This window comes from Trachurus trachurus, assembly GCF_905171665.1.
Source record: "Trachurus trachurus genome assembly, chromosome: 3".
NCBI classification, from domain to species: domain Eukaryota; kingdom Metazoa; phylum Chordata; class Actinopteri; order Carangiformes; family Carangidae; genus Trachurus; species Trachurus trachurus.
In genome coordinates, this window is record NC_139893.1 from 29,424,388 (window position 1) to 29,452,375 (window position 27,988).

At 41.3% G+C, this 27,988-nt stretch overlaps 2 protein-coding genes across 3 annotated transcripts in view; one reads left to right on the top strand and one right to left on the bottom strand.

The window, feature by feature from the left end:
• The first annotated feature begins 1,233 nt into the window (after positions 1 to 1,233).
• Positions 1,234 to 12,345, top strand: LOC311007583 (proline-rich protein 33-like). The gene is made up of 4 exons (XM_084000822.1): positions 1,234 to 1,536; positions 1,939 to 1,979; positions 4,067 to 6,287; positions 9,815 to 12,345. The coding sequence occupies exon 4, from the start codon at positions 9,854 to 9,856 to the stop codon at positions 10,583 to 10,585; it is 732 nt and encodes a 243-aa protein (XP_083856948.1). The 5' UTR covers positions 1,234 to 1,536; positions 1,939 to 1,979; positions 4,067 to 6,287; positions 9,815 to 9,853; the 3' UTR covers positions 10,586 to 12,345.
• The window catches only part of LOC311007627 (uncharacterized protein), a 36,873-nt gene continuing 12,372 nt past the window's right edge, over positions 3,488 to 27,988 (bottom strand). The window contains exons 2-15 of one of the 2 annotated variants that reach the window (XM_084000883.1): positions 27,836 to 27,976; positions 24,996 to 25,260; positions 23,638 to 23,714; positions 23,209 to 23,491; positions 21,644 to 21,760; positions 21,215 to 21,238; positions 20,997 to 21,038; positions 20,410 to 20,441; positions 18,065 to 18,149; positions 17,573 to 17,710; positions 16,936 to 17,034; positions 16,456 to 16,539; positions 13,920 to 14,007; positions 3,488 to 3,771 (exon numbers count right to left, since the gene is read on the bottom strand). In XM_084000883.1, the coding sequence (XP_083857009.1) occupies positions 3,746 to 3,771; positions 13,920 to 14,007; positions 16,456 to 16,539; positions 16,936 to 17,034; positions 17,573 to 17,710; positions 18,065 to 18,149; positions 20,410 to 20,441; positions 20,997 to 21,038; positions 21,215 to 21,238; positions 21,644 to 21,760; positions 23,209 to 23,491; positions 23,638 to 23,714; positions 24,996 to 25,260; positions 27,836 to 27,976 (1,501 nt within the window). In that variant the 3' untranslated portion in view covers positions 3,488 to 3,745. Of the gene's footprint in view, positions 3,772 to 13,919; positions 14,008 to 16,455; positions 16,540 to 16,935; positions 17,035 to 17,572; positions 17,711 to 18,064; positions 18,150 to 20,409; positions 20,442 to 20,996; positions 21,039 to 21,214; positions 21,239 to 21,643; positions 21,761 to 23,208; positions 23,492 to 23,637; positions 23,775 to 24,995; positions 25,261 to 27,835; positions 27,977 to 27,988 lie in introns of both variants that reach the window. The other variant, XM_084000882.1, reaches the window with a different exon arrangement.

A 27,988-nucleotide genomic window follows, 5' to 3' on the forward strand; every position in this document is an offset into this window, starting at 1 on the left:
CATGAGTCCTGTTACTGTAAGTTGCTGCTGAGCTGGGTCAGTTCCTTCCCTGAACAAAGTGGCAGCAGGCCTCCTATGAGACAGTGAAAACAGAATCAGAATCAGTATTTACTTCATTATCTCCATAGGTAAGTTATTTTTTTAAAGTATATTTGGGGGCTTTTTCCCTTTAATTGATAGTATATTGGAGACAGACGAGGCAGTGAGAGGGGGAATGACATGCAGCAAAGGGCCACCCAAATCGGGATTTGATACCCATGTTGTTACCCACTGAGCTAAACAGCGCCCCCTCCAAGTTCACTCTGCACTCTCCAGGATACAAAAACAAGACCAAAGACACACAGCTCACTTGCATGTTGCACATTCACCTTTTGCACACTTCCCACATATTGCAAATATTGCCCATACTTCAGTTTATCAGTTTATTTTTGCACACCACAACACTACACAGTGTTGACATTTGAATCTTACAAGACACAAATGTGTGGAGCGCCAGGTCTCCCTAGAAGCGACTTAAAGCTTATGGTTATAGCGGAAGCCTAAGCAGGTGGCTGGTCAACTTAATAAATCTTCACCCTGTGGCCTGATGTTTTTTATTTATTTAAATCTGGTTAACCTTCATGTGGGTGCTCTCTGACATGAGGAGTACGTTGTCTGTGTGGAGAATATGGGATGGATCAGTTTGTTTTCTCTACTAGCAGACTGGTATGTGTGTGTGTGCCTATGTGTGTCTATTTGTGTTTCTTAAGTGTGTGTGTGCCTATGTCTGAATGAGGGACTGCTGTTCTGTGCTGCTTGACACTGCCACCAGTGGCCAGAAGCTGTACCACAACAACATGCAATAATATTGATTGTCAGTGGTCAACTGTTTTAATTTAGTTTTAATTTTTGGAAATAGAAATCTTTCACTATATAGTCACATAATTGTTCAACTACACTAAAAACGCAGTTGCAATCCACAAATTCTGTAGGTCTATCAAGACAATGTATGTACTCTAAATCTTCACCAGAAGTGGGTATGTAATCAATAATGGTTGTCAAAGCTGAGACGAAATTGTTTCGCAGCTACTGTTTTGGTAGAGACTAAAAGAAAAGGTTCGGATGATTGAAAGCTGCAGGGTGAATAAATGGCACAGTGAGGGTGACATAGGAAACAACAGTTTGACAGAGGGACTGAGTTAAAAAGCAGTTGAACTGACACTTATCAGTGTCACATCAGGGACTCGTGTCCTGCTAATATACAGGAGCCCATCTGTGATCTGCTGAGCTGACACAGGTGACCACCTCCCTTCAGGTGGAGGTAGCTGCTGGCTGCCTGTAGGGGCTGCACCTCAGCCAGCTCAGGTGGCCTGGAAACCCCCATCTGCCCCCTGCAACACATACTGAAGGCAACAGTTTTATTTTTGGAGTGACCACGGGCACTGTGGCTCGCTCCCTAAAGCTGCAGTTCACTTCAGGATGGGACGGCCCTGTGGCACGGCATGAGCTGGGATTAACAAGCAGAGAGCAGTTTGTCCCAACAGCCGCTCGCCGAAGGTAAACCAGTCAAACTGAGTGTCTGTTGATTGACAAGCTGGTGGTACTGCAGTGTGTTCCTGTCCCGTTAGCCAGGTGCTAACTTGCAAAGGGTGTGTAGGATTTGATAGTGGCACGTGCACGACCTGAAATCTTAAATGCATGATGCATATCAGACATTATATCCATCAGAGGAAGGGCTTGCAATGCTCTATTTACCATGTTGTATGTTTCTGCACAATTTGTGCCATGGAAGATCAATGTGAGCATGAGTCAGCCGTTAACACACCTTCACACCATTACACTGATTAAACTTGAATTCCTTATTTCAGTCTATGTGTCCATGTTTTTATTGTAGGTTGTAAACAAATGAATTATATCTATACCTCCTCTCACACAGTGAATATGTTTTTTGCTCTGCAGCCTGTCCAGCACCACACAAGCAACGCCTGTTTCTACTTCAGGTAAGTGTTGCTCTGATTTGTAATGTAGCAACCTGATGATTAGCAAAGGGATCACCCCCCATTTTGTTTAATTGAGTTCCTTTAACTTGGATAGATTGAGGTCATGGCACAGTTTTATCACAGGGCTAATCTTATACTTTCCTCTTTTGAGCTGCTCCAGTGAAAGCCTCTCAGATATCCAACGGCAGAGCCTTAAAAGGGGGACTTCTCATGTGTCAGCAGGCCATCTTGTCACTGTGACTGCAAGAGTCACAGTGTTCACTTTAAACAGCTCAGAGTGTTACAACTTACAGCATCGACACTTCACAGAAGGCATTTCTACACTGGATCTTTTATTCCTTAATTGTCCAAAGTTGGATATTTTCAAACTTGCAGTGAACACCCTTAAGGTTTGATTATCCTGCATCTCTAGGACCAAACCAGTGCAAACACGACATAAATAAAAATTTAAGAGAATCATCACCCCCGAAACATGAGGCTAAGCTGATGGCTAGAGCAGCTCTGAGAGGATTTGGACTTGGGATTGATTTCCAGCAGACTGAGTCTGTTTGTGTGAGTGTTGGGACAGCAGGCAGCAGGTGCTCGGTGTCAGGATGTTTGCTCTTATTTCCCTAGGTGTAAAATTAGACTGTGTCCCTTTTCTAGTGTCACCCAAAGACCCTCCAATATTCAGAGTGAAATTCACAATTCAGCTCACATTGCCATTTAATACAATCAAGTAAATGTGTACATGTATTATATAGTTAATAAAACCAACTCACTCCACCACACCATTAAATCTCACTTTTGAATATGAATGAATTTTTTACAATACATATATGAATCAACAGCAACTCTGATGTACAGGGTCTCAGATGGACAGAGGTTTCTGTTTCATGTTGTATGTATTGTCAGCTAATTATGTCTTTGACCTTTGATCTCTTTCTAACTGTTTGCTTGCAATGTCAATTACCAAGTAATTTGGACCCACTTCACAAGTTTTTTCTTTGGTTATCAACACAAGCTAAATGCAAAACCCCTCCCTACTTACATGACCCTTGCCACCTTACTGTATCGTTTTGCTTTGGATTTCCTTCTATTTTGTGCAGAGGTCATTTTTAAATTTGACTGTCTCCTTGAGCGACTATTTTCATAAGTAGTTTGTCATCATTTCAAAGTAGCCCTGCCATAAGCCATGAGGCTACATGCCTTTCTATTTCCACCAGTGACGCGTCTTGTAGCCATGCAGCATCTTCAGGACCCAATTAAGAGTTTCAAAACCTGTTAATGAGCCCGTTGTCATGCAAGCTCATACTGTAGTTACTCAGCTGCAGACTTGTCTCAGGGCCATTAGCATGGGTTAAATCAGTGCAGTTGGTTAAGCAGCTGAATAAGCCATGCAGGGGACACAGTGGAAGGCAATGAGCTCACTTTGACTGCATATCACAATAGAAGCAAAGACACAAACTTAACAATGAGGAATCAAACACCAGGAATGCTTTCATTTGTTTTTATTTTACCTAAATCAAAGATATGCTGCTGCTGAAGAACCATGAGATATTATTCACAGGAACAAAATGTCCAGTTTAAACAGAGAAGATTTTTTTTTTACCCTTTCACCTAAAAGAAATGTGAAATGATAATGGATTATTGAAAGAAATGTTCATTACAACAAGATTGAAGATCAGGTCTAGCTTAAGGCTTGAAATACAGAGGATGGTGAAGTGATAGTGGCTAAGATTTGTGCAGTATCAATGTTTTTCTTCTCTCCAAGTCCAAGGCGTGTTTCACAAATCCTCAAAGAAATGTCCATCTGTAAAGGAAAAAATACACATGATCAGCATACTGGATGCATTACAAACTAATTAAAGTATAAGATAATGTAAACCATTTCCTGGGCCTAACTCCAAAACTTATTGATTATCTTCAACAAGGTGATGAGTAACTCTTTGATCTTCTGAGTAGTATTCATAACAAGCAAATAGGCCTACTATAAAAACTATTTTTGCATGACAGACCTCTTGAAGAACAATTTCATTGTTTGTATCTGTGTTGCTGTTGCTCTAAAAAGTAAACTTTCCATTGATTAAGTCTTATCTGTCTTGCAGGAGTCTGAAATGCTGATGGAAGTCAGCTACAGCAATGGGCTTGAGCCTGACCAACAATATCCTCCACCCTTGCTGCCAAAACCAGGCAAAGACAATGCAAGGCTTCAGAAACTCAAGAAGAAGAGAGCCAAGAAAAAAGGCAGTCTGTCTCAGACACCCATCCCCTTTCGCTCCTGTTTGTCACCTGTCAATGAAGCGAGCACAGACCTTGAGCACAGTGACCAGTCCAGCCCACCGAGGACACCAGATTCAGTCTACCTTGCAGACTCCTCAGTGTCCAGTTTTCCCTTCGGTTCCCTTTATGATCACTCTGCATCTGCATTCCCTCATCCCCAGAGCATCCCCTATTGTCAAGGTGGCAGCTCCCCCCCTCAGTCCTACACAACTCACATGAGGACTTCTGAAGAACTGGTGGCTCCACTCTTTGAGTGTTCCTCTTTTCTATTTGATGAGGCAACTCCTTTCATGATGCCACCTTTGGCTTCACCACCCCCATCGCCACCTGAGCAGTTCCCGGCACCACCTCTTTCTTCTGCCTTCAGTTCTAACATGACACCAAATTCCCATGGGTCAGTCACAACAGTCCCTCCAGTTGCTATGTTGCAGTCCAGCCCTAAAATATCAACTCACAGCCTGACCCTATTCCCAGCTGCCCCCAACAGTGGCCCAGGCCCAGCAGCTTCTCAAGTTGCAGACCAACCTCCTGTTCAAGTGGTGCCATCAGTCCCAAACACCCAGACACAGCCTTTTATTCCCAGCCAGGGGGAGACAAACACAATTTTAAAGGACAGCCCTCAGAGCCAGACATCATCTTGGAATGCCAAATCTATGACTAACGGCAACTTTGTACCAAGCCAGATGTCGCCGGAAATAACAGCCTCAAAAATATCACTCGTTGAAGCAATGACAGAGACAAAACCTGCCCCACAAACCAGGATTTATACATCCAAGGCAACATTTTATGAAATCTCTAAACCTTTTTCCATCCAGGACCTCACAGTAACAAACCCTACCTACCAGGGAGAACCTTTATCTGCTGTACACAAGGACAAAGTTGTACCTTCAGTGACTGATCAGAAGGTGTCTCTATCCAGGACCCTAAGTGGAAGGCCGAGGACCCCGTCTTGCAAACCAGCCCAAGTATCCACACCTATTTTTGAAATATCCAAACCTAACCCGCTTTTATTTGCAGCAAGTCCTGCTTTCAACTGCTCCCAAGATTTGCAAGCTCCTGCTATTCCCAATGAGACTCCACAACACAACTCAGCATTTCAAACCAGTGGTACGAATAACCCTCCTGTCGTCACAGAAGAACTAAAGCCAACAGATGTTAAACTTATAACCTCCATCCAACAAACCAGCAATAACAAAGAGATAGAGATTCAACAAAGTCGAAAGAGCACAATAAACCTCAGTGTTGCCAATTCAGGGCTGTATCACAGAGAGAATTTAGCATCAAGTATCAGTCCACCTGAATCCTCTGTGGTCAAACAAACACTGATAGAAGCGGTCATCCCAAAACTAAAAACAAACCATGTTGCAGAAAGTGAGACTCCATCTTTGCCAAAAGTTCCTATATTCCTCTCTGTGCCAAATACTTCCAATCTCAACCCTACACCTGTGATTTCAATGCAAGAATCAACAAGTCCAACACCCATGTCATCCACTCATCGACCTCCTGTGTTTGAGGCACGCAAGTCCTTGGCGTCATTATTGGAGACACAAATGTCATTAGCAACTTCAAAGCCAAAATCACGGTCAACATATTATGGCCTTACTCCAGCTGAGTATGTTGCCTATGGTGGAATTAGGACCATCGCATCTCATCAAAACCCTGTACCCTGCAGGGTTAATGAAACCTCTTCAAACAAAGCACAGTCAGCACAGCCACAGTCTGATGCAACAAAACAACTCAATGGGCATCAAGACCTTCCCACCTCAGTGATGGTCTCTGCTGCTCACAGTTTACAGTCTCAGTCATCTCCAGAAGATTCAGGGCATCCAGCTGAAAGGATGGTCACGTGTAGCAAAGATGTGTTTGGGGAAAGTTGCTCTGAAGCTCACAGTACTGGAATACAATCACTTAAAGCTTCTAACGTGGACACAATAAAACCAGAGTTCCCTCTTGGCTTGGCACAGAAAACAATGCAACAATCCACAAGTGACGTATCCACACCAAAAGCCTCATACTCTGAGGCTCCAATACCAATACCTAAAACAGGTGAGGTACACACACAATTATTCTCTATAGAGGCAGCACTAAATACAACTACGTGCCTGACTGATAGCTGTGGTCTGTTGAGTTCCTCCTCACCGTTACTGAAAGTAGATTCAAAGGCAGAAACACAACATCGTGCAAAAGGGTCAAATGTGACAGAAAACGATCACGAGAAAACTCCTGCAAAAGGAGAATCTAAGGTGACAAACGTAAAACAACAGTCAGGACCAAAAGACATAGTGCCAGTCCATTCTTGCCAAACTGCTGGGGAAATTAGTCTGTCAACAGTCAATGGCTTCAATGTTCAATTTGCTGCCAAGCCTGACCACAAAAACCAGGGTACAGTGTTGGAGCCCAAATCCTCAGGGAGTGTCATTAGACAGAATACATTTATTTCAGCAACTAAACAATCCTCCAAAGTGGTTTCAAATACACCACAGTCAGGTAAAATGGCTGCTGAGACCATCTTACCCCATCAAAGGGAAAAAATTACCCAGCAAAGCAAATTGAGCAGAGAGGTTTTTCTACCTAGTAAGATAAACAAAGGGAACATTTTGCCATCTGTTTATACAGACAATATTCTTGACAAAACAAGCACTGCGTCCAACTCATCAAATGCAGTCTGTAAACAATCAGTGCCTATTTCCACAGGATCTATGCTGCCTCATGAGCCTGTCATGGCTTCTATATGTTCTGTCCAGTCCAGCATCTGCACAGTGTCTGCAGCCAAGCAAAGCACCGAATTCATACAAAAGCTCAGTGCAGAAACACAAATTTACAGTCATGGTCAAACAGCTGAAAAGAATATCAATTTTTCTGGAGCAGGTCTCTCTTTGAAATTGCCTAAGGAACTAACTGTACCAAGTCCATCTGCTGTAAATACTACAGTGGGTAATCCTACTGCTGTAGCCAAAATCCCAAGCCAATCCATCATTGCAACCAAGTCACCAAATATTCCAGAGATTAAATTCCCTTTAGAGACTAATTTATCAAATATGCCATTTAAAGAGCCCCAAAAGCCAACCAAAGGTATTGAGAATGTTCTTGTAAACACACAGAGTAGTATAGATAAAGTTGTACAAGGACCAAGTTTCTGCACAAATTTGAGCAAAACTACAGCAGAAATTACACAAGCCACTGAGACCACATCTAATATCCCGGATAAAGATGTAATACCGTATAGCCAAGCAAACACAGAACCAAAACTTCCAACAAATATTTATAATAACACTAAGAGCGCAAGCAGTTCAACAGTGAACACTATACAGTATCCACAACTCACCAGTGAAAGAGTGGGTTTACTCACTGGGAAAACGGAAGCAGAGCATCCCCCCTCTATAACTACAGGAAAAACTCTAAGAAAACCAGCCTCTAATCTCTCAAAAGGAAATGTTGCACCGAACACACCTATGAGTGAAACCAAACTGTGCAACAAACAATGTGCAGAATTAATTAGTGTCAGCACATCTTCCAAAGACATAGTCTTACCTGGAGAACCAGAGGATATGGAGGCTGGTCAGCACAACAGAGCAGCTGCAGAAACTGCAAAGTCAAACAAATCAATTTTGGGCAGCAATGCTCACAGTATTCCTGCCACTGAAACCAGAGTCACCAACAAGCTTCACACAGAGGCTATTCTGCCAATGACAGATCCGGCAGTGACCAGTAAACAAACATTTACTAAGGGGCAGATCAGTAAACAAACTGTGCCATGTAGCCCAATCATGAGGCACATCCCACCAAAAAGCCCTCAGATGAGATCAGGAAGAGCTGAGAGTCAAGCTGAAACCAAGCTACCTACTGATGCTAAATTTGTTTCTGGCTCATTTGCTCAAAACAGGGTCTGCACAAACTCACAAACTGATAGTAAACAGATTGGCAACAGCCCTGTTGTGCAGAGATCATTTGAGGCATCTGCATCTCAAATTAGTAAACCTGCTGTAAAGGAACAATCCCCTCTGATCCAGCCAATCATTGACAATAAAATCTTAGCAAGCCCTCGGATGAGATCAGGAAGAGCTGAGAGTCAAGCTGAAACCAAGGTACCTACTGATGCAAAATTAGTTTCTGGCTCATTTGCTCAAAAAAGGGTCTGCACAAACTCACAAACTGATAGTAAACAGATTGGCAACAGCCCTGCTGTGCAGAGATCATTTGAGGCATCTGCATCTCAAATTAGTAGTAAAACTGCTGTAAAGGAACAATCCCCTCTGATCCAGCCAATCATTGACAATAAAATCTTAGCAAGCCCTCAGATGAGATCAGGAAGAGCTGAGAGTCAAGCTGAAACCAAGGTACCTACTGATGCAAAATTAGTTTCTGGCTCATTTGCTCAAAAAAGGGTCTGCACAAACTCACAAACTGATAGTAAACAGATTGGCAACAGCCCTGTTGTGCAGAGATCATTTGAGGCATCTGCATCTCAAATTAGTAGTAAAACTGCTGTAAAGGAACAATCCCCTCTGATCCAGCCAATCATTGACAATAAAATCTTATCAAGTCCGAAGACAAAACCTAAAGACTCCATTTCCACTGGTCATATCACAGGTAACATATCTAACATCAGTGTACAACAGCAAGCCATTACAATGCCAGGTCACATCATGTCAGTAAATAATGTTGAAACCTCTGCAAATTTAATGACCTCTCAGACTGAAGTGAAACAGTTTCAGCAGACTGTTACTGAAATAAAAAAATCTATAGAAACTGTCACTCATTCTGTAAATTCTCAAACCTTCTCACAACCTAGTCTGAGTAACTATGCTGCTACAAATATTCAGCCACTTAGTGAAGCCAACAGAGATTTCAAAGCCCCCTTTAGCCCCCGAACAGCAGCCAGACCTTGGATTGCAACAAGAGCTTCCCCTTTACCTGAGCGAAGAGTGTGTAGGACACCTACACAGACCTTTATGCCAACCTCACCACAGTCACGCTCTAGAACCCCTGTATCATTTTACCAAACTACAAAACCAAAACCATCATCAGTCATTATGAATGACCAGGCAAATCGTCCCATTACACCTCTTCAAAATAATACTTCTGGTAGCACTGTTCAGACATCTGCTAAGTCATTGACAGAGAATATCTCAAAAACAGAAATAAAATTACCCACAATTAATGACACTTCAGTCCCTGAGGTAAATGCACATTCCCAAGTAAAAACAAACATAGAGTCAAATTGCAGTAAGGATACAAAACTGTCCCCACCAGAAACTGAAGGTAGTGCTCCCAATCATTTGACTGATAAAAACAGTAAACCTTCTCTACAAGCAAAAGTTTCCACTAACCAGACAGAGTCTAGACCTTCCTCTACCACTGTAGAAACAAAACCCACAGTTGTAAAAGCCGATACCTCACAGTCTCCCCCCGATCTGGTCCAGATTAGCTCACACGCCAGTAATGCTCAGCCTTTGACAGAACTACCAGTGCAGAACAATACCCCTTCAGAACCAGCAACAGATACTGTCATGAAACCACCCATAGTTAAAGCTGCAGTGATTGACTCTACCACTCCTGCCTCTCTGCCTCAGGCCTCAGTCTCAGTCAAAGCTCCATCCCCAAACAGAGGAATGTCACCGCCATCTCAGCAAAAAGCTGGACACAAGGACAAGGATGTTCTGAAGACCAAAACGACACCAGCACCGACGGAAGCCCCAGCAGCCGAACCCTCCATGAAGTCAGCGACATCAATTGCATCTTCAACTTCTGACAAGAAGATTGTAACAGCAGAGAAAGCCCCTACATCTGCTGGGCCTAAGGCAGTCCAGAAGCTGAAAGGCCTTAAGGGTAAGCTCAGTGGATGGACACGGCTGAAGAAACACATGGTTGTTGAGCCAGAGGAACCTACGTTTCCAGAGCAAGATGCCAAATCTCAGGTTGATGCCACTGGCATCAATAAGAAAACAGATCAAGGTGATAGTGAAAAGTCAGACCAGTGTGATAATCAGGATGTAATGGTTAAAAACACAGAAGATCCCAAGGCTTTGAAGATGTGGGACGCCCTGCTCTTTCAGATGTTTTCCAGCAAAGAGCGAATAATGCAGCAGATCAACACCACCAAGAAAGATTTAGAAAAGAAAAAGGCCCCTAAAGATAATCAGGCAGAAGTTCCCTCTTTTGTCAATCGTCTGCCAATTTTACTCTACAGTCCACGTTTTGATGCCAGGAAGCTTAAAGAGGCAGCAGAGAAGCCACTCACGAAAATAGCAGCAGTGTTTGAAAGGGGGCTGATAAAACGCAAAACTCAGGAGGATGAACGCAAAGACTTTAATAGAACAGCCAGAGGATTCAATCCAATATAAAGTTTAGCTATATAGGCTGATGTGCACTGATACAAAAGTAAGGGACTGACACTGAGTAATTCATCAGGAGATGGATAGATAAGGGGGCTTCATAGAAAAGAAATCATAACGAGAGAATTTGTTAGAAAATACTTGTCACACCATTTTTGCTATAGAATAGTAGAAGGCGATTTTATAAATCAGGGCTGCAGAGGGGAGGCAGATTATTCTCCCCATTCTAATAAAAGCTAAAACAAACAAACAACCAAACAAACAAAAACCATCACTGATTATTGCTTAGTTACCATCAGAAATCATCAGTAGTTACCTTTTCAAATTGGAAAGTAAAGTAATGTCAATGAAACAAAAATTCAATGCTATGTAAAATAAGATCATATGGTACATTTCTGATGTTGTCTTACTGTAGGTTGTGTTTATTGAGGACATATAAGGTTGTGTATAAGCACCTGTGATTGCTTGTAGCGTAAAACAATATTAGTATAGCTATAATACAGGGGTGGCATTTTTGCACTTTCAATGAAATCAAGTAATGAAACGTTAAGGCAAAGAAAGCAACATATCTGTGCACCTGTACTAGATAGGTGAACTAGGGTAGATTTTTCTTTTTCATTTGATGATGGCCTAGATTGGATGTAGTGTTGAATGCATGAACTGTCGATACTTTGATAGGTAAAATATTGTTTTATTTCTCATGCCTTTTTCTATTTTTCTAAACAAAGTGAGGCTTTTAGTGTACACCGCTGGTAGGCAGGTTTTAATCTCTGTAATAAATAGGGCTTTTACATTCCTGGACAACAGGGCAGATGGACGTTGAAAGAAGGAGAACAGTTGAATGAAAGAAAAGATTTAGGTTTCTGCAAGTCAGGTATGAAAGGGAAAGTGGTGGGATATATTCTGGGTTTTGAGGAGGGCAGGAAATTATTACAGACTAGTGCATTTTGGGGCTGGGCAACAGAGTATCTAAATAATCCTCTGATAACTGATTTCATTTAAGAGTTTAGATGATGTGTTTTTTCCAGTGTCCTGAGGGATGGAAATGTTGAGTCTGTTTGTTGGATAGTCTGACACTGTGGTCTTGATAGAAATATTTTATCATGTTTAATGGATTGTTATGAAAGTGTGTAGAAGCAGTCATTATCCTCAGAGGATGCATCCTACTGAGTATCGTGATCCCCATGACGTTTCCAACATAGGGCTGGCAACTGAAATGTTTTGACAACAATTGGGCAAATTGCTAAGAAATTTACAACAGATGTTCAAGGTCTGTAGACAAATACAAGTGTAGCATCTGGCTCTTGTTGTACCATTTAACTGTATCCTGGTGTAACCATTGCCCAGCCCCAATACATCAGAATCAAACTGTTGTGTCACTGGTGTTGCGTGAAAACTCCTCAACCAGCTGAGGAGTGTCTCAGACAGTATGTCAGAAAGATATTGTTTTACTGAAAAACATATTCAACAAAGTTATAAATATGTATACATCAGACTGTTTTCAAGTTGGAGATTAATAGTTTTCATTCAACGGTGACAATATGGTGTTTCCAGTCAGTGTTAACAAACACAGTGGTGGACAGTAATTTCCTGCTTGGTGATGGATCCATGAACCATGAACAATATTAAGTGTCGAGATTGATGTGGAAGTAAATACCAGTGAGTAATGATGGTTAAAGTGAACAGGCAAGACCGGAAGAAATGGAGCGACAGTTTAAAGGGATATTTCAACATTTTGGGAAATTCGCCTATTGCTATAATCCTGGTTCAATACCTTTAATTGTCCGTGTAAGCTGTTTTGAGATCTGCGGGGCAGACGTGAGCTCTGCACGGCGCACAGTATTTCCGGGCTTTCCCTCATCAAACTCATCAAATAAACAATTTGACAACTCCAAAACGCTCTCATGGACATGCTGTGACCTGCACATTCACCATGCTATGAAAAAATAATGAAACGTTACGCGACAGAGTTGTTTTATGGTAAATACGTAACCGGAACTACATTCCCGACACGGCTGCTTGGCAGAGTGACTTCAAAAGCGAAAGTAGTTCAGAGTATTTGCTTCATGTGTCGAAATGTTACATTATTATACATTATTATTTCATACTAGCGTGGTGAATGTGCAGGCCACAACTTGTCCATGAGAGCGTTTTGGAGTTGTTGGATTGTGTATTTAGTTTGATGAGGAAAACGTGGAGATACCATGAGCCTCCGTTGCGTTAGCTGAGCAGCTCGCATCTCTGCACAGCCGATCTCAAAACAGCTTGCACCAACAATTAAAGATAATGAACCTACTCCTAAAACTATAGAGATTATGGCAATAGGCAAATTTGCCAAAATGTTGAAATATCCCTTTAAGAAAGAATGTAGAAACAATATACAGTATGTGAAATTTCACAGCTCTGGAGGATACTGCTGCTATCGTAGCATGTTGTACTGTATAAGGTTTTTTTTTTTTACCCTTTTTTTCTCTGGATTGATTTTTTCAATTTGTTTTTGTTTTTGTTCCACATGATGTGGAACTTCTTTTAGGTGAGGACTGTACCCCTATAAGCTACCTACAGCCCTATTTATCACATTGATGGTTAAACTGTAATATTTTTATGTTTATTTGTGCTTCTCAAAAACACATAAAGTTGAATGTGAAATTATTGTCTTGTATTTATTTTTGTTTAAATAACAATGCAATACCTGGCACTGAAAATATCCTAAAGCAATTTACAACAGTTACTGCTAAATATTTAAAAGACCAAAGCCAAGTGCATTAGTCCATATAAATATTTAAAACTAGCTCATAAACAGTATACTGTAGGCTACAATCTTCTCAAAATACAAAATACATGCTAAAAAGTAAAATATTTCATCTAATTTAATAATTTACAGGGCCCATATTATGCAAAATCCACTTTCTACTGGTTTTGTTGCGGTCCTACAGTATGTGTTCCCGTGGGCTTTCTATGACGCCTGGAGGTGAAAAAAGTCTGTTCACTCCCTTAATTGATTGCTACACTTTTTTCCGGATATAAATGCCCGACCCCATCCATATTCCCAATGTCAACATTGGCACATGTACCTGTAGTGAAAACCACACCCTCTCCCCGTGACGGCTGTGGAGTGGACGTGGTTTACACATCTTATTTGCATTTCAAGGTGCAGACACAGAAATGGCTCGTTCTCATGAGAGCTCTGGAGAGCCACTTTTAGATTGACCCATGTGAAATGGTTGAAAAACAGCATAATATGGGACCTTTAATAATGCATTTGAAATGTATGCGTAATGCAGCTGGAAAACATTACTTTCATTTTCCATTTAAGTCTAACAGGGTTGAGGTATTTTCTTACCTGACGGACAGTTTCCGTCTTCAGGAACCTTCTCATACTTGCCATGACCAGTCACCACAAATTTATACCTTTTACCAGGGGAAGTCTCCTGAAATAGAGTAGATTCAAACAATTTTATTAAAATACAGATTTTTTGAAATGTCTGCTGTAACTTTGGTATCCCTTAATCCATTCAATATTTCATTGATCCATCAGTCCAAAACTTTGAGTTCCGTTTTCCAAATTTTTCAGCTCCTTTTCCTTGAGCAGAAATTTCATATCTTTTTCCCTTCTTCCCAGTCTTGTTAATGTTGCCAAAAAATTACAACTGTCAAGATCATGGGCCCTAGTTTGCTGGCGCAGCGCAGGTGGCGCAAGGTAGCGCAGCCGGTCTAATGCAAGTTTCGACCAGCGCAGCCGAGCGCAAAGTCAGATTGGAAGATTGGCAGATCGCGCTGCACTGAGATAGGCGTGGCGGCGCAGCAGGGGGAGGCGTCACAGATTCAGCTTGGTGCAGTGGAAGTTTCGTCCGAAAATGTCCCGCCGAAGTTGCGCTGAAAGCTCGCCACCTCCAACCAGGTCTAGTCTCAGCGCAGCGCGGAGCGCAGCAGGTGCAGTGGAAGTTTGGCTGACTGACCTGCAGTGCACACACGTCACCAAGACCTCACAGGCAGATCTCCACAGTTCCAGACACATTTCAATGCAATAAATATCCACAATAACCACTATTTAATGCAACTAACGGAATCAACACGTGAATTTATATCTATATAGATTGTCCCGTCACATCTTACGTCAGATCAAAGCAGAGATCAAAGGCTGTCGGCGCGTAATGGAAACTCCACCTGAATTAACACAGCAGGGACGAACTGGCACTGAAAAGCAGCTGTGGATGTCCCAAGCAGGACTGAGGGTGGATGACTGCATGTCGCTGCCGTGTTGAGATACCACTCTGCCCTTGTGATGATCGCTGTATTTATTTATTTATTCACTTATTAATTCATAAGCACGTGCGACCGCATCACGCGGCCGTAATGAAAAACAAAACACAAATCATCATCTCTCTTAGTCCAGCACAACAGCCTCGGTATCAGATAGTCAGTATATAGCCTACTACAGTACTCAGCATCTCTATCACAGAAAAAAAAAAGAGAAAAAAAGAGACGGACAGAGAGAGAGAGAGAGAGAGAGAGAGAGGAGGACAGAGAGAGAGAGAGAGAGAGGGAGAGAGAGAGAGCGCGTCCTTGCTGATTTCATCCACATGGTGTGTGTTTATGTTGTGATTAGTGTAGCCTACACCTCTGATCTTATACACAGGGTTTGAATAAATGTGAGTTTCTTTATTAGTTTATTAGTTGTTGTTTCTTAGATTGCGTAGGGGTTCTCAGTGTATCAGATCAATCCTGGTTAAGTATATTAGTAAACTCATTATTGGTCACTCTGAGCTCGGACCTCCGGGGAAACAGCTGTTTCCTCCGGGGAGAGGTTCGGCCTCTGGTGTCGCTGTCTCCTCCGTCCATGTCAAAGTATAAAATGACAAACTTGCAGCGCGCATCACCCGCCGCGCAGTTAAAGGTGAGGAGAGGAGCTCCTTTGATTGGTGAAGATCTGACTCGGCTGTGTCAAACCCACTCCACGCCTTTCTCTCCTCCTCCTGTCTCCCTCCCGCCCTCTCTCCTCCCTCTTCGCCGTTTGCGCCGGTGGGAGGGACGAGGGGAGGGGTTGCGCCGGTCTAAGTCTGACTGCGCGGCCCACGAATCTTGCGAAATGGACCTGGGCCACACCCCGTTGACGTGGCGAAGCTGCGCTGATCACAGACTTCACCTGGTCGACGAAACTAGTTTAAAAGCACACCTTTATAAAATAGGTCTTTAATTTCAGGTTAACTGTAAAGATTTTTTTATTTTTTTTGTCTTTGTCTTTGTGTAACTAATTTATTGGTTACACTTTCTTCATTTGCTGTCATGGTGTCCCTTATCACATTTATATAACCAGAACTTAAAACCTTAAAGTTTAATTTACAAGATTTAATAATGAGCAAGGTGTTAAAAACACTGTCTGTGATTGCAGCTCAAAATTAATGTATGTCTGAGTCTATTCATTTTATGGGAAACATTTGTAATGTTCTTTCATTTCTTTCGTGACCTCAGATTAATATAGGGGCCTCCAATGGAAGACATCCTTAACTCTACAACTCTCATGACATAAACTAAAGCAGCTCACAAGATCATACCATTTAATTTTTTTCCTGACAAAGTCAGATTTTTTTCATCTTTAAACTCTCATCCACTAGAAGAAAAACTTTTAGCATTCACATTAAGACCATAATCTAATAGACACTGACTCATTCTAGGTCTCAAGCCTTGAAGTGTCTGGTTTTCAGTGATATAAGTCTGGTGAGGATGGCTGATGGCTGATGAAATTCTGCAGCATTGCCAATGTAAACTGATGACTTTTAGCATAACAGAAAAGGGGAGTCACGGTCACAATGTGCCTGAATCTAAGTAAAAGTAAAAAACTATTTTAAACAACAACAGATTCTGATGTGACTTCATACCTTCCCATCCCTGCCAGGGGATTCGGTGTCTCCAAGACTCTCCCACAGGTTTTTCTTGTTTAAAACACCACCAGGTTTTATTTCCTGCAAACACAACATACAACACTGTCGCCTCTGCTTGATTGATGTCAGAGTGAATGACATGTAAGTTGCTGCTGCTGCCACAGGGGGGCAGACCTTCACACACTGTTACACACCACACGAGAGAAAACTGGGGTGTGGCTGCAGGAAGCAGAAAGGAACAGAGGCAGAGAACAATGTGTATGAGAGAGAGAACAGAATATGAAACAGAATAATCTGCTGCTTAAGAAAAATAAAGAAAGACATGTTGAGGGGGAATCTCAGAAGAATGGAGACAGTGACAGAACAGTGATGTCACAGAAATTAAACTTGGTGTGAAAAAAAGTGCATTTTGTCAAACACACAGCAACACAGCAACACAGCAGGTCATACAAGAAAGCAAAGTAAATCCGGTCTTACTGCTGGTTTGGAAGGTGAGCTGCACCTGCTGCCATCTTCACTTCCTCTCACCCACTGATTGATCAGATCAGCCACAGCCACTTTTAAACCATCTGCGTCCTGAGGCAAAAAAAAAAAAAAAATAGTAAGAAAGAAAGAAAGTTTCACTGTTTCATTCTACAGGTCTTCCCAATCACATTGGAGCAAGCCTCCACAAACAATTGAACAGATCAGGTGATGTTCAGGTGAAACAACTTGGGTCAGGTTGGTGCAAGATGTGTGTATGTGAGAAGTGCGTCCCAGCAGCTACTGTATCATTTTTACTTGTTTTTTTTCTCCCTTAATTCTGGTAGCAGGCTTGTGTGCACTGAAGATACCTCTGTTGCGTTTTAGGACTGAATTTGTAAGTTACAATACTGCCATTGTGCATGCGGTATATGAACTGAGATAAAGTGTCAGAGACAAGCAGAATTTAATGTAGGCTACTCGACCACTTAAAGCCACAGAGGCTGCTGTTCAGCAACAACAAAAAATCTTGCTTTTAATATCTAAACTCTTTATCAGCGGGCATAAGAAAAGGGAGTAGGAACTTATTGAGTGTGGTGTGAAAAGTTAGATATAGTGGCTGATAGTTAACTTCATCAGTTAACCTGACAACCTTAGATGCAGCGACTGAGATGTTTTGGTTCCAGGCTTCTCCGGCCTCAAACAGGTTTTTCTTGGAGGCGACAGGTTCAGTGGGACTCGTCAGGTCTGTTAGACCCTGGCCGCTGGATCTGCCTTCCTTTGAGGAGACCTGAGTAAGGGAAGTTAGAATAGAAAAGTAAGAATAGTTATGTAAATCTGAGGATTTTCTGTTGATACAGGGCCATCATAAAGCTGGAACAGAATATATGAGCTGTGTCTAAGCTCAAACAACACCAAGAACAGGCTCCTCTCTGAGTTTAGTTGTGTTGCAAAGAGGAGCTATTAATCAATTCCAGAGAGAACAGCATGTAAGAGTTGCTCACATTTGGGAAAACTGCAGTTGGCAGTTTGTTGAGGAACGTTCAGGGCAATATGCACAATAAAAGTTTCCCAAAATACCTGTCACAGTCAATAAAAGGAAAAATCCCAATCAAGGAAAAAGAAACTGAGAGTGTGGTCCTACCTCAAGAGCATGTGTGTACTGCTCTAGTTTCTTGTCAATCTTGGACACAGCAACAGGTGGTGGAGTCTTTTTTGAGTTGCTGGTGCTTTAAAAGAAAGGAAAAATTACTGTTCAATTTTTTTGTGTGAAGTGAACTGTCTTCAGAAATTAACCATTTATACTTCGACAGACACACATAAGTTGGGGTAGACTTAGGGCTACACAAAGACAACTCACACATACAGGCGAATTCCAATAAATTAGAATATCATGAAAAAGTTAACTTTTTCAGTAGATCAATTCAAATAGTTAAAGTAGCCTAATACATTATATAGATTATTTACACACAGACTGAAATATTTCATGTTTTTATTTATTTTAATTGTAATGATTTGACATTTAATGAAAACCCAAACTTCAGCATCTTAAAAAATTAGAATAGCGAAAATTTCACTATTGTAACCTACAGTAATGGTGTCACACTCCGGTATCAGCTAATTGATATAGGCTTAGGCTACACTATCATGGGGATGAATACTGAACTCCATGGTATTCTAATTTATTGAGATGCTGTATAGGATACATTTTATGCAAATGTGCAAATTTGATTGTACGTATAACTACAGCCTTTTGCAGACATGTTTTAAACTCTGTAAAAAAATCCTCTGCAATGGTCAGTATTTAATTTAGTACAGTTTTCCCACATAAAGACTCATCAGTAATGGATAAAGCCTTGAGCCCCACCCACCAACTAAAAGAAAGAGCAGAGAGCATCAAGATGGTTAGAGGAGGAAACATCAGATAGACACAGCCACATGTTTGGGCCTCAGTCAGAACCAGACTCAGAGGGAGGAGACTGTTGAGACTAGAAGATGGGTCCAAGCTGTTTGCATGGTTAGCATCTTTAAGAGTGGTAAGACAGTAAGCATCTTCTATTTGTTTAGGTTGTTTGTTGCCTTTAACCAAGGACTTTGCTTTAACTAGCAGTGGCTGACACAGTGTTAGCAGTTGGGCTAAAGCTAAGCTTACTGTCTGTCTGTACTAACATGGTTTTAGCCCCACCCCCTTTCCCCACAAGTTGGCAGGATTGGTTTCTTGTAGGTTAGGTTCCTTCAGGTCAGGGGCCAATATATATAACCAGAGGGCAGATGGGACAGTTTCAGAGCCTTATAAATAAACAACATACAGTACAATGCTGTAACAAAGTCAGTCATGATGACAATGACCACATCACTCCTGTTCTCCACTCTCTCCACTGGCTCCCTGTCAAAGACCGCATTACATTTAAAGTTCTCCTCCTCACTTACAAAACCCTAAACCGCCTGGCCCCCCCTTATCTATCAGAACTCCTCACTCCTCACCGCCCCACTCGAGTCCTCCGTTCCTCTGCTTCCCTTACCCTCACCATACCACCTCCCAAGTTAAAAACCTACGGCAATCGAGCCTTCTCCCGCACCGCACCTCGCCTTTGGAACTCTCTCCCCCAGCCCATCAGAGATTCACCCTCACTCCCTCTCTTCAAATCCCGACTGAAGACATTCCTTTTTACAGTAATTCAATTCAATATCTTTATTGTCCACAATGTGGAAATTTGTCTTTGGCTTCACCACTTACAATACGCATACCACATAAAATACAATACAATAGCACACAATAAATAACATAGCAAAAGAGTAAAATAAAAAAAAATTCAAAGAGTAAAAATGTGATATACATAGCTCCAAAGTGTCCTGAAATGCATTTATGAATGTAATATTGTGATTGCATGCGGTATGAATGATTTCTTAAAAATATTTTCTGTAGTTTTGGCAGCTCTAGTTATGGCAGCTTTTAGCCACGCATACAATCTCCCCTACCCCTTAGCATCTCCCACAGACCTTCCCCTCCCTCCCTCACTACCTGTTCATATGTTTCTTCTTTTGTGTGTTTGTGATTGTTTATGTTCTTTTCTTTCCCCTCGTTTTTCTGTATGTAAAGCGTCTTTGGGTCTTTGAAAAGCACTATATAAAATAAATGAATTATTATTTATTTTTATTATTATTATTATAATGTGTTTCTTAATATTTTTTTGCTGCACATGAGCTGAATGCATCAGAGGGTAAAGTCTGGCAATAACAAGTTATGCTTCTTCCAGTCTGCACTTGTTTTTTCTACCTGCATCTAAATTAGATCTTTGCTCTCCAGGAGGTAGAGTGATACCAGAGGCCCAAAGAATCTCAATGATTGCCTCAAAACCACAGAAGAGTAACAGATTTCTGAAGCTCTGGTTTGCTCTAAGAGTCACTGAGGGTAATAGGATTGTTGCATTATTACACTGCTCCGTCATGCTTTTAAATCCATCTCACAGCAAACAGACACAGACTCACCTTTTCCTCAGAGACTCAGTCCTCTCCAGGATCTGAGAAGAGAATGAAGAAAATCAGTGGTTAAAACTGATTGTAAATCACACATGGGAAATGGCCAACAGTAACACTTTATTTATTGAAGCAGACTGAGGTTTAGTCCTACAAACTGACACAAAGACAGACATTATTTGTACAAAATAAAAACTGACATTCTTTTTCATAGTGCAAAGCAGAAACTCATGTTCCTTTAGTGGCTGCTTTTTGAGGCTGGAGTTTACAAGAACCCCACGAATCTGGAACATGGACTAAATTAAAAGGAGCTGTTCCAGAAAGAGACTCTGGTTCTGTTTATTTCACTTCACTGTCTTTTAAATGACATAAGTAAAGTGGCAAAGAATAGTAGTGACCTGTAATAGTTTAGCATCTGTTGGTAGTTGTTTCGAGTGATTTCATTCCTCTTTGTTGAAATTTTTGTCTCTTCACTGAGCATCATACTTACAAAAAAATAATAACAGTCACTTTAAACAGAAACATTTGGTAATCAATATTCAATATTTTAAGGCAGCTGTTGATCTTTGACCCTGACCATCTTCTGTAACTGAACTCACTGTGCATTTTCCGTCTGTTGAGACTCTGTTGTTTACTTCATCCTGCAAAGATACAAAGAGCTGAGTGAGTGGTCACTGCAGGCTCCAGCAGCTCTGACATGTTTGGTGAATTAGTGTAAGTACAGCTCAGTTTCTGCTGTTTCAACATTCAGTGACTTAACAATTTTAAAGCAAACTGTGACACTAATTAACAGTCAGCTGAGACATGGGTCACTTACCGGGTAAAACTGTATGAGGAGTTTCTGGTGGAGCAGCAGGGAAAGAGAACGAAATCGAAAATAAGCAAGGTCAACACATGATTACAGACATGTTTTTTATCATTTGTTGTTGGGAAATGGCATCACAAAGTCACAGATTTCCTGGCTGGCTTTAAGTTTAAGTTTCTGAATACAAGCTGTGTGCATTTCTCTTAATTAATATAGAACCTAGACCTAGACCTTTATTTATAACCACACTACACATGGGCATCTAGACTTTACTATACAGCAGAGATCTGCAAAAGTGCCTTTAAAGACCTCCAACTCATGCATACTGTACGTTGTATATTTAAAATTCAACATTTGTAGACAAATAAAAAGGAATGCAGCTTTAATTGATATTTGAATCAGAGACACTTTATTGTACAGACAACCTATTGTATGAGGTACCTTGAACGTCGGACTCATGGGACCATAGCAGTTTAATGGCTCCTCGCCTTCGCTGCTGCCGAGAGAAACCGCAGATGTGTTCACCTCCTCACTCCAATTTCTGCTTTCCACTGAGATCTATGGCCACACCAACACACAAATGTCAACACAACACACAGGAGCTATCTGAGAAACTGAGACTACGTTTTGAGGCATCAGTCATCTAGTGCTGGTACAGATTTTGTAATACTGATTTATTATATTTTCTCTGTCCATGCTCTCTTTACATCATGATTAAAACTTTCAAACCTCACTCACTCTGCACTCTTTGCTGGAAAAGACTAATGAATAACTGGCAGATCGCTGGTGCTAAAAGTTGGAATTTGTTGCAACATCTTATACACCCGAGCTGAAGCAGCTTTCTTTTCCTTTTATTACTTTCAGGTTTGTAGCCAAATTCCTCTGTGAGGTTTATAATAAGCCTTAGTGTGTTTGATGAAATATTCTATATAACACTGGGAGAAGCAGGAACATTTTGGAGTGATGCCAGCTCACTCAGCAGCAGATGTAGCAAAAGAATGAATCCCTTGTTAACACCCTACTACGTGAAAGTGCTTGACAGGACTCTCAACATGTGTTTTAGAGATTCAATAATGTAAAAATGCAAAAACCATCCTTATGGTGGCACTGGTGTGATGACATATGGATATTAAAGTTGTCCTGGGCAGCACTATGAGGTAATGTTTTTACAAGTGGGTCCCTGTTGTGTGTTTATACTCGCGCACATGCACAAATGACACAAATCACTTTTTTGCCAACAGTTTCATGTTATTCCACTTAAATTATTCCACATATAAGCTGAGGCAGGTTTCAGACCAGTAAGAAAAAAAGGCATTTTTGTGAATGTTTTATGAGGAAAGAAATAGATTCAATATGTTTGTTGTTGAGGACATGCACAGTATGTTTTGGTGAGTAACACTGAAAATAAACAGAAGTCCATGGGGCAGCTTTGTTATCAGAGCTATTTAACTGGTGCTCAACACCCTTTTTGTATTTTGATAAAGATTAAGAAATAATAAATAAATAAACTAATAGAGTGTCCTGTGAGCAGTGACAGAAATCCTGGAAAAATACTTAACCCATGTATGTAGAAACAGTTGCTCCTCTGGGGAGAATGAATGTGCTGAGTAAATTTCATGGAGATTACATCATTAGATTTTTCAAAGTCTGTTGCATGAATAAAAACTTTGTTGTGAGAGTTGTTCTAGAGCAAAATCCTCTAGTCAGTGGAGCAAAACAATTCATCCTCTGGGGATCCATGAATGTCATACATTGAATACAGCACAATTTATGGAAAGCAGACTGTCAATAAAATGTTGATCTGAAGAAGTTCTGATGTGACAAATAAGCTGAGGAGTCATCGTCTTTGGTGACCTTGAATATTCATAGTACATTTAATGACTATCTGGATGTAGTTGCAAACATATTTTAAAGCTGACTGATGGATGTTGGAGCAAACAAGCAACTGACAACTGTCCTTACTGGAGAAATACTAGTGCTAGCTGCAGTAGTGTTAGAAAGCCAACCTTCTCTGTCATCTTGTGCTCTGCCTCCTCTTCCTCCTCCTCCTCCTCCTCGTCCTCCCTGTGTCTCCACTCCCTCCTGAGGTGGAGGTCTTCTCTCTCATCATGTGTAAAGCTCAGTTCTTCTTCTTCTGGATCGTCCTCATCTCCAGGGCTCTGTTGGGTTTCTGCTGACCTCCACTCCCCCTGCAAATCCGGCTGTACCTCTTCTACCTTCTGTACCTCTTCCTCCTCTACCTTCAGCTCCTCCTTCTCCACCTGCCCATCCACCCTGCAGGTCGCTCCGCTGTGGAGGAGAAACTCAACTGCTTAATTTGGGGAATGTGGTACTGATCAGGGCAAACGCTGAACCAAGAGAAAAATTATCTTGAGACAACAGTTGGGTTAAAAAAACTTGTCACTTGACACAAAAAGAGACAGGGCATATCACACCGTGGTCTCATCGTCCCTGCCGCCAGGTAGGACGTCCTGTCTGCCGGTTGGCCCAAGGCATTCTGCAGTCTGGTGTCCTGTTGCAGAAAGACAGATGAGCTATATGACGTCCTCACTTCCTTTTTGTTGCCCAACATCTGAAATAAAAGCAAAGCAGGTTGGCTTCTTTCTCTAAAAAAAAGCGAATAAGTTTCAGATTAACTTCAGCTACTGAGTCAAACATTACTAATACTGTAAGACTGGCTTTCAGATTCATTGCTCCATCTTCGTGGAGACAACAGGCCTACTCTGAGTAGCAGAGTGGTTTTAGAAAGCTGTAATTCTTTCGTTGTGATGACACTTATGAATAAAAGAGTGATGTTTTTGGTTTGCATTCACTTTAATCACATATTCTAGTGAGCACTATTTCCTTTCTAATGATGTAATGTTGGCACACATGTGAACCAAGTCTCTTGTTCTTCAGTGTGTTCTTGCCAAGTATAAAAAAACAAGTTAATAAAGAACGTCAAAGAAGTACCTGCAAATAATTATAGTGCTGGTCATGATTACTGCTATTATGTTCACATTGAATACTTAAACAACACTCATAGTCACGCTAGCATCTCAGCAGCACTGCAGCACTGCACATCAAGCTAAATGCTAACAACAATGTGGCTCACAATGATAAAACTACATTTGAAAACTTTAATTCTTTCTCCTCTCCTGTGTTTTATTTAAAGTGTTGCACAATAACAAGATTTTTTGGGTGTATATTTTTCTTTAAGAGCCAAACACCATCTCAGTGTAGTTCTACATCTCCTCTTTCAGCTTCTCTCTGGCGCTCTAATAACAACAGGTTGGTGTCAGGAGAAGAACAGAGGCTTAGAGCCTCTCTTCTGATTGACTGAGTGTTTTCTGTGTAAGCCAATGAAAATAGAGCACATTTCAGCTTCAACACCCAGACAAACCAGATCCTCTAAGTATTGGATGGTGGGTCCATGTGGGCGGCGCTTGGTGACTGCTTTGCTGTAACATCACAAAGTCACAGAAGTCCTGATGGCTGGTTTTAAGGTTCAGTTTCTGATAGGCTGTGCATTTCTCTTCTCTATGGACAGAGGCTTTTCTACTTTCACAGCATTAATATAGAACCTAGACCTGATCTATAGTCAAATCAAATGGCCTACAGACGATCAAACTGCACCACTGACATAACGATATTGAAATAGTGTAACAGTCCCGGGGCGTCTACCATGGCTTGAGTGCAATGTTGTGTTGTTGCTCTGCAACAGTATTTTTTGCCGCTGGATCTTACTTGACTCTGACCTGAGTGACTAAGAACCAACTTGACATCCCAACACTCCCAGTATTGATCATTATACCTTCTCTGGAGGTCTTGTTGAAGCTTCTGGGGGCCGACTGCTTCTTTCTGGTTCCCATCCCTTCTCCTTCTCTTCGTCTTCACCCTGCCGTTTCCCCTCCTCAGGCTGCGGTTTCCACTGTGGTGCTGAAGATGTCTGCTGCCTGGCCCTGCTGTCATACTGCGCCTCCTGCTCGCTGCGGTGCTCCAGCCTGTGGCTCCAGTCACTGAAGCCCTCATCCTCCTCCAGAACCAAGCAGCAGCTGGGCTTTAGCTCCTCGTCCAACCTGAAGAACAAATTGAGAACAGTTACCTTAGAGGACTGGATAAATGTACTTTCTGGCTTGGATTAGTGCGACTGAAACTGTCTCTCTCTCTCTTTCTAGCCAGGATGAATCCTCCAGTGGAAACGTCTGAATCTCTGTGGATGCATAAAAAACTCAGAGAAAAGCCATGCAAACTACAGCACAGTGCTGCAGCATGACACACACCAGAGGAAATGAAGACCATATGTAGTGTGTGTGTATTTGTGGGTTGACTGCAGCTCGTAAATAGTTTGATCCAAAAAAAAAGAAAAAAAAAAGAAATCAAGGCTACTAGCGTTCTTAAAATGATACATGAACTTGAAACATTGTCCACTAAAAAACACATTAAAAAAAAAAAAAATAGGCTACTGATGATTCAAAAACAAATGTGAACTGAATAGGCCTACATTTCTATATTGGCTTATGGCGGAGGAAGAAGACATCTGATATAGTACTGAAGTAAAATTAGAAAAACCACAGAGTAGAAATTAAAGTCCTATGAAAGTATTGGTATAAAAAGAAACTAAAAACTACCAAAAACTAATGAAAGAGAACAGTCCATTTCAGAACAATAGCACAATTTATATTATTGGATCATAGTTAATACGCATTCAAGTAATTCTACTTTACATACAACATTAACTCTTATCTTAACATACAGTAATCATTAAAAATGGCTTTTTAAATTAATCGATCATTTGTTTTCTTTTAAACCCCAAAATGCATGTTTTTTTAATCATTTTAATTTATATGCTCTCACAGTCCACAGATTCAAAATCTTTATAGTCTTTATGGCATGACATGGCATGACATTGCATGTACTAACAAGAGTCTGTTGCTCTCAACGTGACTGTCACTGTTTGTCCAGCTCACTTCTTAACAGGGTGCAGAGGGGAAAGAACTTTCTGCCACCTCCAAAGACACCTGTCTTGTGTCTACTGTCCTCTAGCTGAAAGAGGACTATAGTCAAAGATGGTGGAGTGTGAAGGTTTCTCTGCTGCTGAGTTCATTATCCAGGTCACTGAGTGTCTCTAATGTCACTCAGAGGTCTCGAACAGGGCACAATGTTGAGCAAGGCAGCAGGTGGCAGACAGCTCCATGGTGACAGAGACAGTAACCATAGGAACATCAAACAGAGCCAGCCTCTTGTTTCAGGTCAACTAATATCAGCCGACTGAACCTCATCGGCACAAATCACCCAGAAAACAGCTGATGCTTTCTCCAGTCGTTTGCATTTGCTTAGTCAGATTAATAATATTCTCATCTCCTTACACAGGGAGCCACAAAGCTCATCACTGAGCAGAGTATTTGATGAGTGTTTATTTCACAGATCTGTAGATGAGCCTGCTTAGCAGCACAGTCTCAGGATATTTCCCCTTCTGAGACCTCATCTGACATCACATGTCTGACCAAAGAACTGGAAAACTGATGCAGCCTCCTCAGCTCATTTACAACAGGTCCTTTCCCCTGTAATCAGCACTGTAGTCGATGGAAAGTGAGCTTCAACATGGACGACAGTTCACTCATTTACAAAATCTGTTTAATAAGACAAAGGACAAGGGGATCAACTAGTTATTTTCATGTATTTTATTGACAATTTCCCATTATTTTACTGCTGTGCTGCACTGAGGACATTTTTAATAATTAAAGTTATCATTGCTAAATGTTTATGCAAATATGATCAACTGAACTAAACTAATGATCAACTGATTCATTGGTTAATAAAACTTTTTACTCCCCAGTATCGGTATTTATTTATTTATTTATTTAATATTCAGGCCCTACTTATTAGGCATGTTATGGTGTTAGGTGTTATGAGAGGAAGTGCTCTAGGAAGGAGGAGAGGAATCTTCAAGAAGATAATAATAACATCTGGTAGCTTGTTCCATCATCGGGGAACCACAAATGAGAACAGTCTGGACTGAGACTGCCTTGTGTGCATCCAATCTGTGATCTAAACACAAACAAATGTTTCGCCTCACCACCAGAATTCAACACGCAGGACTCAGATCATTCAGACTGAGTTTTAAAAGCAAGGACACCAGTCAGAGGTTTTTATACAGCCTGGTAAATCAAATGTCTTTCTTAATGGCTCCTTACTGCTCTATAAATTTTGATAGATCATTCGTTACCCATTCCTCAGTCATTACTGACAACTCACACAGACAGACTGCATACTGTATGCATGCACGAACATGGACACGGATTGTAGCCTATTAGTGAGGTGAAAATCTTTGTTTTAAACAGGGTAGAGTAGCAGTTTAAGTGTGGCGCATGGGAGAACCCCGTGACAGGCACAGTGTGACAAAACTTAACTAGAAAAAATAACTGTAATCTAATAACTAGCCTATTAAAAATAGTTGTAAACCTCTGTCTAGCTAAACTCAGCCATGCATGGACATAAATTGATTTTTAGTAGCTACATGCTCTTTTATGCACTCTCGCTCTGTAAAGCTTTTAGTATCGAGTGTTGAGGTCATCAGTCACGGGATGAAAAGCTCTTTCAGCTTCAGCTTTATACAATATGAGACAAGTGAAGTGTCGTCATCATACTCACTGCATGTTTTGTGTAACGTCGTTGTGGTGGGGCGGCTCTGGACAGGGGGGGCTACCCTCTCCCCTCTGGCTCTCCCTGGCTCTCCTCCTCCGCTCCCTCTCCACCTCCTCAGCGTCCTCCTGGCTGCGCTGGGCCGTCACCCTGCAGTCGGCA